At 42.4% G+C, this 12,296-nt stretch overlaps 1 protein-coding gene across 1 annotated transcript in view; it reads left to right on the top strand.

Moving 5' to 3' along the window:
* The first annotated feature begins 629 nt into the window (after window positions 1-629).
* The window catches only part of LOC147890295 (cytochrome C oxidase assembly factor), a 55,968-nt gene continuing 44,301 nt past the window's right edge, over window positions 630-12,296 (top strand). Inside the window, exons 1-3 of the mRNA XM_087390950.1 lie at window positions 630-782; window positions 951-1,035; window positions 2,589-2,693. Of these exons, the coding sequence (XP_087247076.1) occupies window positions 967-1,035; window positions 2,589-2,693 (174 nt within the window). The 5' untranslated portion in view covers window positions 630-782; window positions 951-966. The remainder of the gene's footprint in view (window positions 783-950; window positions 1,036-2,588; window positions 2,694-12,296) is intronic.

Here is a 12,296-nt window from a genome sequence, read left to right as displayed (position 1 = left end):
CACCGAGATTAATAGGAGGAAAGTTTTTTGACGATGGGCGGGCAATAGGCAGGCATCTCTTTCCACACTCCAGCCTATGTGGACTCCACATCCTAACCTCCCCAAGTGCTTGGTTGCCCAACCATGGGCACCCTTCAGATTTGCCAATCCCCGGGTGTTCATGGTCTCGCAAATTACGAAACCATTGTTGGGTGGTGTGTAAAAGGAGTGCCCATGGGTGGGCACTTAATTTTTTAAAACCCATGAACCCTCCTCTTAAAATAGCAAGCTACCCAGGTTGTTTATGACAAATTACAGGAAAAATAAAGAAAATAGGCAGAAGGGGAGCTAATGTGTATTGGGGTGCGCCCATTCATGACTGCCGAGGACTCTTTTTTGGGCACCGACACATAGGGTAGTACTTGGGCATCCTTTGACGGTGTGTTATGAGGTTGTGTTTTCTTGTTTTTTTGGCATTGTACTGATATTGAAAGTGCCAATAGCGCCCCCATACGAGGTGATCAAGACAGAATCCTGAGGTGCGGTTGGGGCTTGAAGTCAAGACATCGACACATACACACCCAGGAGTTTTAGCCCCTACTTGGATGATTGTCTTCTTTATTTGGAATTGGAGTACTAGGCATTAATCCTTATCCAACAATTACTTTCAATGCAAGACATTCGTAATTTGTGGACAAATGTGAGAAGCCGTGACAAAACATGCTGAAAGAAACCGAAATATTTAGTAGTCGACAATCTGAATCAGTTTGACACACGAGAGATTTCTTACAAGCACGAAATAGGTCGGCCTTGGAAAAATCCGAAAATTTCATATCATACCATTCGCTTTCTTCATCTCCAGCTAGTCTCCCTTCTAATATAGTAAAATTATTAAGTGCTTGCATTTCTCGAAGGGCTCTGGGCTTTCTTAAAAAAACAGTTGATGCATGTGATGATTACTTTCTTGATAGGCATTTTGTCGGGACCATGGCAAAGTCGTGCAAGGGCGTCGCTCTGGAGCTTGTGAAGTGCCTTAGTGAATCCTATTGCATCAAGGTAGTTTTTCGTGGCGTTGTGCTTTGACGTTCTCCTAAACACATGCAACGAATTTTTAATTATTGCCATTGCCACGTCGGTTGTAAAGAGTCACTGGAAACTGGCAATGCCCTGCACCAAGAAAATCGCACATTCCGCTGCCAGAGTTATGAATTAGACAGAGGTAAAATGCAAGAGCGAATATCTTAAAGTTCTTGAAAATTTTCGATTTTTATCTGGGCATGGGGTGTTGAAAAGCAAGTAGATATTGTAGCTGCTCAAATGACTCTTCATGAAGTTCGTTTCTTTGGGAGACACACACACTCACTTGCTTTTTTTTCCCTTTTTGCTATCGAAGTTTTTGTTGATTTGGTCACGGAGATTCCCGAAGACGAGTTCTACAAGCTTATTAAGCACTTGGTTTACCCAAGAGATTCCAAGAGATTCTGGAATCTTTCGGAACCTAGATGGTAGCTTGTGCTTGGGTACTGATGAGAACATAAGTGTAGCTTAGGGAAGCTAAGATGTGGCACAAATCGTAGCTCCTACGACTCGTCATGAATAAAACTTTATAATAATAGGTAGGTTGAACTAAGCCGTTCAACTACCCATTTTTGAGTTTGGGCATGCAATGTTGAAAAGCAAGTAGATGAGCTGCTCCAATGACTCTTAGTCAAATCGGTTTTTTTTGTGGGGACACACGCACACACATTTTTCTGATTTTTTTGCTTTGTTTCTTCCTTTTGGCTAGCAAAGTTTTTTACCCAAGTAATTCCAGTGGTTTACCTAATCAAAACCCAGATGGCAGCTTATGCTTGCGTACTGATGAGAACATAAGTGTAGCTTTGTTTACATAGTTATTTTTATTTAATTTGTAAGATTGGATCTATTCTAGTCTTATGAAGGTATATGTTGAGATGTGGCACAAACTATATCTGCTCTTTTGACTAAACATGTATTAAAAAATATATGATTTCAATCGTACTTATAACAATAGGTAGGACAAACTAAGCCTTTCAACCTACCCTTCATAAATACAAAACTATGGTTTTAGTCATATGTGGTTGAAAGACTTACTCTAAGCCAAACTTTAACCAACCTTCAATGCATGGCATACTTATTTATCTAGTTGATTTCTCACATATGATGTCATGTACTATTTGAAGCAAATGACTTCTAGATCTATAATGATAAACAAATAAATAAATGTGTAACTGTATGTATGTACGTACGTACGTGTAGGTACACACACACACACACACACACACACACACACACACCCTTCATACGACTAGAATATATCCAATTTTATAAATTGAATTTTAAAATAAAACAAACGAAAGCTATAAGATAAATGACAATTCTAGTCAAGGACTCTAGCTATGACCAATGATACTGAGTACTGTACAATAGCTCATAGACACCAAACATTTGCAGCATAGTCAACACTCAGTTATATAATGACGGATCCTATTTACTTTTGAGCATGCAATATGTTGACTTTTCATTATTTTTAGAAAGAGCATTTCAGTATGTCCCTGTCTCATAACCATTTTTGCACAATCTGCCTCCAGGTTGAGAACAGATCATTCAGGGATTGTGCAGGGGAGAACAGTCCAACAATATCAACTGAATGTGTTGGATTACGAGACACGTATTTTCAATGCAAGCGCAGTCAGGTTTGACTTCAGTGTTTTAATGCACATCTGTTTTTTAATCTCCAGTTATAGTATAGATAACTAAGTGATGGTCCAGAAGTTGTAGCTATGGATGCCTTGCCTTGCATGTGGTAATGTTGTTTAACATTCCGTAATTGCCATGCCTTAGATGCAAATTACTACAACATTTTGTGTGTTAAGTGCTTAGTAAAGCCTAGGTTTATAGGGATTTTATCATTATAAGAGTTTCCTTTGGAGAGGATCAAAGCTTGTGTTTGAAACATGTCTAGACGGCTTTATCTTTTCTGTGGTACTGATATGGTATGGAGAGAAAGTACACACAGATGTACAGCGACGCAGTTTCTTACATAGATAACAGATCCAAGCACAAAACCTTGTCAAATCTGTACCATTACCTACAACAAACAATTGCTGAGGTAAGACACCAAGATTAGACTCTGTTTGCTGCTCCTAGTTTGGTAGGACCCTCCTATCACCTCTCGTCTCCATCAGCCTTCAGTGACTGCTCTAGGTAGGTCTGCTACTGATCTTCTTATGGATCCTCCTGTGCACCAGTTTGGCTTTCCTACAGGATGTAGATCTGCATGATGAGGCGGTCGAAGTCTCAGATGCTCTCTCTGTGCACCTGGATGGTGCAAATTCTTCTGTAGACTGATTGATGTGGCAACCTCTTGCGCTGCACACAAGCACTCTCCTCTGCTCTCCAACAGGCTGCTGATCTGCACCAAGGAAGAGGCCGAAATGCCTAAAGATGAACTAAGGAATGGCCCTGCATTGGGGCATTGACCCTATTTATTCGACAGTCTGCATGCAACCTGCAATGTTTCTGCATGCAACCTTCAATGTTAAAGCCAAATAGGGTCCCTCTTTTGATGGAGCCTGATATCGTGATTGTCACAGCTTCATTCTTGCTAGATTATTCTAGAAGGTAGGGTTCTGTTGCTTTTGGTCTTCACAGGAGTCCCCTTTCCTTGTGTAGCAAGAGGTTCAGTCACATACATCCTGCACCACATGGATGCACTAGACCACTATCATTGAGCATTGACTCTCGGGGCTGCAAACAAGCCAAAACAGCAAAATCAAGGCCAATGCATGGTGTAGCAACAGCAGATGACAGGAAATTCAAAAATGACAGATGACTTTGTGAGAGTGGTGCAGTACAGAAGCATACATCATGGAAAGAGAGAATCGACACATGAATGTGGCAATGGCGATTGTATATATACAGCAGGGGAATCACCCAAGTGAGGTGGAGAGAAATGCTCCAAGAGATACATCCAGCAATGGAGGGGGAGGGCCTTTTATATGCCTCCCAAGTGATTGACCCAGGTCCAGCCAGGTGGTTGACCCAAGTCTGGTCGGTTGATGCTTGACTCGAATTGGCCCTAAACCAGCCTGGGCCATGCAGTCCATGTCATGGGGATTGGATTATCTATGTGCAAATAAACCCGTGGATACGGAAAAACCCTAAGGTTTGATGTGAGAAGTAGGGTCTAATCCTAAGTACACCCACTAGGCCCAAATGCTAGGCCCAAGGCAAGGAATTAAGGGGTCTAAATGTTTGACCCAAGGGAAGGCATAAGTGTGTCATTGTTAAGGGGTTAGAGGCTTTAATGAGCCATGTGGCCGTCCCTTGTGTGTATGTGATTGCAAGTGTTGACCTTCTCTCTCTAGCTTGGATTTCTCTCTCTAGCCTTGGACCTCGGGAGCTGCTACGTGATGCACGAAATCCTTTTCTCTTCCGTGAGCATTTGCATGAAAATCGAGGCTGTTGGCACGCATCTCAAGGTCGTACGGATATCTTTCACGCATCCCAAGGTGTATTGACTAGCTGTACGAGCTGTACGAACCATTCGGGCATGCCATACGAGGCTATGTATGGAGCTATTGCTGTTGTACGTCTGTTTCCATGTAGCCCGAGGTCTTTGGTTGACCGTACAAACCTGTTGCACATACCTTGAGGCGGGTTGGCTGCTTGTATGGACTATTGGCACTCATCCCGAGGCTGAACGCAGGCTGTACGGGTCTTTGCACACATTCCAAGGTGCATTAATTGGTTGTACGGTGATGGGGGGAAAAAAAGGAGGACAGGAAGATGGAATACTCAAGAACCAGTTATAGATCCTCTTCAACAAGGAGAACCATGTGTAACCATTCTTGGTAACTACCTGTAGCCGGAACTCCTGAAGATCAGAAAATGACTCTGTGGGTGCCCAAGAAAAGAGCTTTGTACACCAGCCCAGAGCAGAGTATCCATGACACAAAGACTCCTGACGAGTTCCCAAAACAACTGACAGGAAGCAAACACATGGACACACAGTAACCACGATTCACAACATCCATGGAGGAAAACTTCTTCAGATCGGAATTGTTATGCTCTAGCCGAGATAGCATGACTTCGGACAGATCGTATATTAAGCTCTGGACAAACTCGTCCACCTTTTGAGTTTCTCTGATCTCGGTCATTAGAGCACTCTCTAATACCGTGAAACTCAGGTTGTGCATAATGCGAGACAACGCATCAGCAACCTTATTATCTTTTCCTCTTCGGTACCGAATCGTTAAATTAAACTCCTGCATGAGCTCTGCCCACCTAGCTTGGCGGCCCCTCAAGAACTACCTAGTCAATGCCATTTCACCCTCACCCAAGACCTTGGCAGTTACTTCTCTTGACCATTTCAATTACGCACATTAACTATTACAAAAAGTTGGTCATCTAAGAGAAAATGCCCACCGATCTTTCCGAAGTCATGCTATCTCGGCTAGAGCATAATAGGAATACTCCCACGATAGCTTCAGAGAAAACATCTGGCTACACAAGGCTTTCGAATCCCACAACAACTATCAACGTAAGCGGAAACCTTCCATGTCTATCCAAGTATAAGCCATGATCACAATCACATCTGCTTTCTCCCAAGGAAATTAGCATGCGCGATGACGTTCAGGACGACCTTCTCCCCTCTCATAGGCCAGCCCCCACTAGCTTGCAATTCAGACACTCAAGCTGGATTTTAAATGACTCTGTAGGAGTGATTCGTGTTGTAAAATTTTTTAATTCCTCTCGAAGCATTCAGGAAAAAGAGTCTCCTATTCTCCTTCAAACCTATGATTTTACCACGCTTTACACAAAGATCAAGCTGGAAGACGTGAAGTTTAGAATTAAAAAGCTAGTGGCTGAAGTTTTCAAGCTGAGATTTGACAAAGATAGATGCAAAGTGCTAAAAGTTGAGAAAACAGCCTTATGCTTTGACTTCTTGTGGCTAAAAAATAAAGATCATGACATAGGTTCTAAAAAGAAAAGATACACAAAGGTAGTAAGTGTGGAAGATGTTTGCTCTTGGATAGATTTTCTTAATCTTTACATCAAAATAGGTGATTCTTTGTTTCAACAAGTTATAGGAATCCCCATGGGCACTAATTGTGCCGTCTTTTTAGCAAACTTTTATCTTTTCACTTATGAATTTGAGTTTATGCAACGTCTTATTTCTATCAATACCTGCCCTATCATTTTACATAAGCTTAGTCAAGTTAAGCGTTTTATAGATGATTTATTTGTACCAGATGTTCCTAACTTTCAAGACTTTATGTACAAAGACGCTAGAGCTTTTGGAGAAGGAATCTATCCTCGTGACTCTTGTGAAATGAACTGCACTTCAAGAGGGGATTTTTGTAATTTCTTAGATCTTAGACTTTCTCAATCTACCATAGGATTAGAGGTTGATATATACGATAAACGTGAACAACCTGAATATAGTGGTTTATACATTATAAAAATGCCTCACATTGACTCAAACATTTTTGATTTGGCAAAATATGGAGTCATTTCTTCCCAATTCCATAGATTTTCCCGCCTTTGTACAACTAAGGAGTCTTTTATCACTCAATGTAGTAATTTGATCTTTTTACTATTACACAAGAGGTATAATCCAAGGAAAATAATGAAAAAAGTTCGCACATTGTTAGATATGAAGTCTTTTATCTATGGTGTATCGGCCTTAGTTATGTTTAGAATGATTAAACATAAGCTGAAAACAAAAATAAGTGTTGCTTTGCTTGCTAAGTATGTCTTCCTTTTGTTTTTCATAAAAGTTTTTGTTTACCTCTTTTTTCTTCTCTTTCATTTTCTCTTTTATATACTTTGTAGATTTTTGATCTTTAGAACAACAAAAAATCTAAATTTGTATGATTGGACTTATTCTAGTCTTACAAAGGTATATATACTCTCATAGACCCATCGGTCTTTTGAAGACTCTAATAAAAATTATTTATTTATTTCTTTCTTTCTCTGTGTCTATTAGAAAGAACGACAACCTCCAGTCTTCTAAAGTTAATCACAATCCATCGCTGTGTGATTAGGGAGCATCCGGTTCGCAAACGATGCATGCCTTCATGAAAAACAGCTTATTCTTTGTCTCTAACGACTCTCTTCCGTGCGTGCAGCCAGCTTCTTGGAATTGACTTCTGCAACCACCATCTCCCTGAATCGCAGCGAGCTCCAGAGTCTTTTCATATGCTCGTCCCACACCCAGAGACTTCCACGACGTGTCTAGCCACCTGATGGTAGCTCCCCATAATCATCTCCATGCACGTAGTCTAGAAGCATGCCATTCAAGGTTACGTAGCCACCTAGCATGCAATCTCCACATATGCTTGACTTACCCACATTCCAGCCATGTAGTTACCTTGTATTTCACCACTCTTCATGCATACATGCAATAACACCATGGCACATTTAATTCACACCCTTGAGATCCACATATTAAAAAAGACAACAATATAAGCTCGACCATGTCAATCACGTTACAATGGATACCCCTTTGCTTTGAGAACCTGGTGCACCCACGTTGTCGATCATCACTTCCTTCAGAGTCCCTGCAAAGGAAACATATATTCAAGGTTGAAAATTTACATCGACCCATGGTCATGTAGCCATCAAAGAAAAAAGACACAACTACTAAGATTGTAAGAAATCCTAGATTTACTATATTTAGAAATGTGCTAAGGAACAGGAAAGAGACTGAAATAGCAGAGAACAAGGAATATTTGTATTGCTTGAGTGTCTATAGTGTGCTATCCATACAGTTGGTCCTCTCTTATATAGAGAGAGAAGAGTCACACGTGAAAAGGTGTGTATACCAAAGTGTGTGCATGAAGAGATGTATACCCCTTGTGAAGGGTGTGACCCTTGATGAGAGGGTACATTACAATGGTAGTGTCTCTTCAATAGAATGTGTGTCTTGTGAAAGGAATACGTCACAAATCGTGACATCCCCTCCCACTCAAAATAAGACCGTGGTGGAGATAATGAACTGGTGTAGAAAATATCACGGTAAATTCTGAAAATATTGCTGTAATATGTCAGGGCATTCTAGAACTTGGTTGACTCTTTCAGTTTGGCCATCTGATTCTGGGTGGTAGGCTGAACTGAACAGTAGAGTTGTACCTAAAGATTCGAACAGAGAAATCCAACAGTGATTGGTAAACTTAGGATCTCTCTTAGAGACGATGTTCTTGGGCAATCCATGGTATCGGAAGATATGTTGTATGAAGAGTTTGGCGATGTCCGGAGCCTGTGCACTTCTTTTGCAAGCAACAAAGTGTGCCATTTTGGACAATCGATCAACAATGACCATAATCTGAGTGTTACCTCTGGATGATCGTGGTAGTGTTGTAATAAAATCCATGGAAATACTTTCCCACCTTTCAGTTGGAACTGGAAGAGGCTGAAGAAGTCCTGTTGGTAGTCGTCGGCTTGCTTTCATTTGTTGACAAGATAAGCAAGATGTAACCATTTTGATGACGTCGCTTTTCATTTGAGGCCAGTAGTATGTTGCACTGAGTAAGCTGTAAGTCTTGTTGATGCCTGGATGGGCAGCATAAGGAACTACATGATGCTCTTTTAACAAAAGACATTGAACATCCTTGTCATGTGGTACATAGACGCGATCTTGATAATACAGAAGGTCGTCCGTATAAGAATAGGATGAAAAAATCTTCCGTTAAGAAGTCGAAGGTTGATCTTTCGAAAGAACTTGTACTGCTGTGCCGAAGTCTTTATCATTGAGATACTTCCCTTTGAATGAATTCGGAACATCCACAGATAATGTAGAGATTACCATAGCTGATGCTAGAGTTAACCTGCTTAGAGCATCTGCAACTACAGTGCGTAGTCCTGGAATGTACTGAATGGTCATGTGAAAGTTGGCCAAAAACTCAACCCAGCGTGCTTGTCGAGCGTTCATTACTGGCTGAGTAAAGATATACTTTAAAGAGTGATGGTCTGCCTTTATCACCGAGTCGGCTCCCATGAGATAATGTTTCCAAGAGCGATAAGCATGTACAATGGCAAGAAACTCCTTATCATAAACCGGGTATTTGGTTTGGATATCAGAATGTTTATGGCTCTCAAAAGCTCTAACTCTGCCTTCTTGCATTAAGACTGCTCTTGTAGTGATGTCGGAAGCATCGCTCATGACCTCAAACGGAAGGTTTGGGTCAGCAATAGCCATAACAGATGTGGTAGTGAGTGCTTGCTTGAGTTGTTGGAAACTATACTCTGTTTCAGGAAGCCACTGGAAAACTGCCGTGCTTTTCAATAATTCGGACATCGGAGCTGCAATCACGGAAAACTGATAGACCTTTATATGGTAGAAGTTTGCCAATCCGAGAAAAGAGCGGACATCATGAACATTCTTAGGAGTAGGCCAGTTTCGGACTACCTCGACCTTCTTGGGATCCATAGAGATGCCTTGAGCTGAAATAACATGTCCCAAATATTCGAGTTGGGTTTTGAAGAACTCACTCTTCTCAATGTTGATGTAGAGAGAATTTACGCGGAGAACTTCAAAAACTTGGGGAAGATGTTGTTTGTGCTCATGTAGGGATCTGCTGAAAACGAGGATGTCATCGAGGTAAACGATGACAAACTTATCGAGGAAAGGCCTGAAGATGTCGTTCATTAGTGTCATGAATGTGGCCGGGGCATTGTTTAACCCAAAAGGCATGACCAAACATTCATAGTGTCCATACTTTGTTCAAAAAGCTGTCTTGTACTAATCGCCTTCTCGTATGCGGATTTGATGATAACCTGAACGAAGATCAATTTTTGAAAATTGTGTTGCATGCAGAAGTTGATCGAAGAGGTCATCAATGCGAGGCAATGGATACTAGTTGTTGATAGTGAGCTTGTTGAGGGCTCGGTAGTCGATGCAGAGGCGCATTGACTTATTCTTTTTTTCCACAAGTAGTACAGGAGATCTGAAAGGGCTGCAACTAGGCCGAATGTGACCTTTGTCGAGTAGCTCGGTCACCTGTCTTTGGATTTCTTCATTTTGAGTGTAAGAAACCTGATAAGGAGGTTTCGACGGTGGATTACTGCCGGGAATAAGTTTGATTGGGTGATCCACTGGTCGTCGAGGTGGTAACTGCTTTGGCAATTCTTGTGGAAAAATATCTAGAAAAAGGTTGGTTGAGGTACTTAGGAGGATCCTTTGTCAGTGTCTCCTCTACTGCCGTAACCAATAGAAGTGAAGTCTTTACTTGACGTTTACGAACCCACTTCTTTACTTGTAGGGCGGAGGCAACTGGAGTTGAAGGAGAGTCCCTAGAACTAGTTAGCTCAATAAGTTTTCCCTGGTGGACAAACTGGATAGTATGGCTGCGAAAACTGATTGATGGATCATAGTCGTAGAGCCACTGTTGTCCGAGTATGACATCGTACCGAGAAAGAGGCATGATGTCGAAGTTCAACTTGTCTGTATAATGTTGGATGCGAAAGGAAAGGTTTTTGATCCTGGTGTTGCACAAGAAGGTAGTTCCATTTGCGAGTTCAATTTGATAGTCCATGGGACTAGGACTGGTGGTCAACCGAAGTCTTTCGACCATAGAACTAGCTAGGAAATTATGAGAGCAGCCATTGTCGATGAGGATAGTGACTGTTGTTCCTCGAATCCATCCTTGGACGCAAAGTACTTGAGTGGCCAAGGAAGGTTTGGGGTTGCTGGCAAGGCTCATGGGGATGGTATTTGCCTTTCGAACAGCTTTGCCTTTCTTGTCTTGTGCTGGGGTAGCATCTTCTGCTTGGGAAGTGCTAGGTTCCATATTGGAGTTTTGCTTTGGTCGCTTTGGACAATCGAACCATCTATGGTCGCGCGTGCAGATGGTACAAAGTCCTTTTGTGCTGGAGTTCTTCTTCTTGTTAGAGGCCCCACCTTATGTTGGTGATGACAGTCATGACTTTGTGAAGAGGAAGAGGCGCGATCCTTGGAGGAGTGCTTCTGTGGGGATCTAGCATACGATTTCTGAGACTCGTTGGGATCTTGAGACTGTCGCCGACCTTGATTACTCGAGTTTTTTCTGAACTTGGGATTATCTTGAGGGCGAGCACCCTTGGCCATAGTAGAGTTCTGTGTTCTATTAGAACTCTGCTTCCCTGTGTTTTGGAAATCTGTAATGCGCTCTGCGTAAGCAATAGTGCCAGCTGTAGTGGTGATGTTTTCTTTAAGGACATCAATGCGTAACGAGGGATTTAGGCCTGAGATGAAAGCATGAAGGCAATCATCATGAGTTAAACCATCGATCTCCAGCACCAACATGGTGAACTGAGAGATGTAGGAAGACAGGGAGCCTGTTGCTCCAACTGTCAAAGTTTTGAGCAAGCTTAGAACTCCGCATTGGCAGGTATGAACTGCTTACGGAGAACGTGTTCAAAACGTTCCCAAGTTAACACACTTTTGCCGTCCTTTAAGCATCGTTGCCACCATAGGAAAGCTGTATCTTTGAGGAGGGAGGTTGCCAAGGCAATCTTCTTGCCTTCAGTCAGGTCGACAGTATCAAAGTACATGCAATTTTGCGAGCCATTGGTCAATTGTTCGGTGATTTCGTGGACCAGTGTAGGCTTCTGGAAGTTTAATGTCAAGTCTTTTAGTTTTGGAAGCTTGAAGTAAGCTTGAAGTAAGCGGTAGAGGGCACGGAGTTCAGTGTTTTCTACCTCTGGTGGGATCGGGTCCACATAGTCGTCCGGTGGCGTCACGTCATCCTCTGTATGTGTGGTACTATGAGAATCCTGGAGTTGTTGGACTTTCTGGACCAAGTCAGAAATGCTGTCCTGAAGTTGAGAAATTTGAAGTTGAAGTAATGCTTCGCCTTGTATGTTTACTTCAGGGTTCTTTTTTGGATTAGGGTCGCTTATCTACGGAGAGGCTACATGCGAGCAGTTCGACATATCTGAGGTCCCTGTGAGAAGAGCATGAGACTGTGCTCTAGTTTGTACCATTTTTGGAAGAAGATCCCGGCTGTTCCCTGAGATGTGCTCATGTTGGAGGGGGCAGGCGAGGCAGGATGAAACCACCCGTGGAAATCTAGCAAAGGAGGTGACACGTCCCAGCACTCCTGAAACCTTTGATTTGCAAACAAACACACACAACGTGAGAAACTGAGCAGGCTGCTCACCACCCAACCATGACATCTACGGGATGTGATCCCGAATCAGGAGATGTCCCCTCCAAGCCACGAGCTGAGCTACTGGCACGAACTCCCAACTAGATCCAAACCAGCCTGGTGTCCCATACCACCAGGTGGCGCTGTGAAGCCTGGGATCTGCAA

This window comes from Dipteris shenzhenensis, chromosome 19 (assembly GCF_047967505.1).
Source record: "Dipteris shenzhenensis isolate YYH24624 ecotype China chromosome 19, Dip_SZ_1.0, whole genome shotgun sequence".
NCBI lineage: Eukaryota > Viridiplantae > Streptophyta > Polypodiopsida > Gleicheniales > Dipteridaceae > Dipteris > Dipteris shenzhenensis.
The sequence above is the reverse complement of the archived record's forward strand: the minus strand, read 5'-3'. Positions and strand labels throughout refer to the sequence as shown.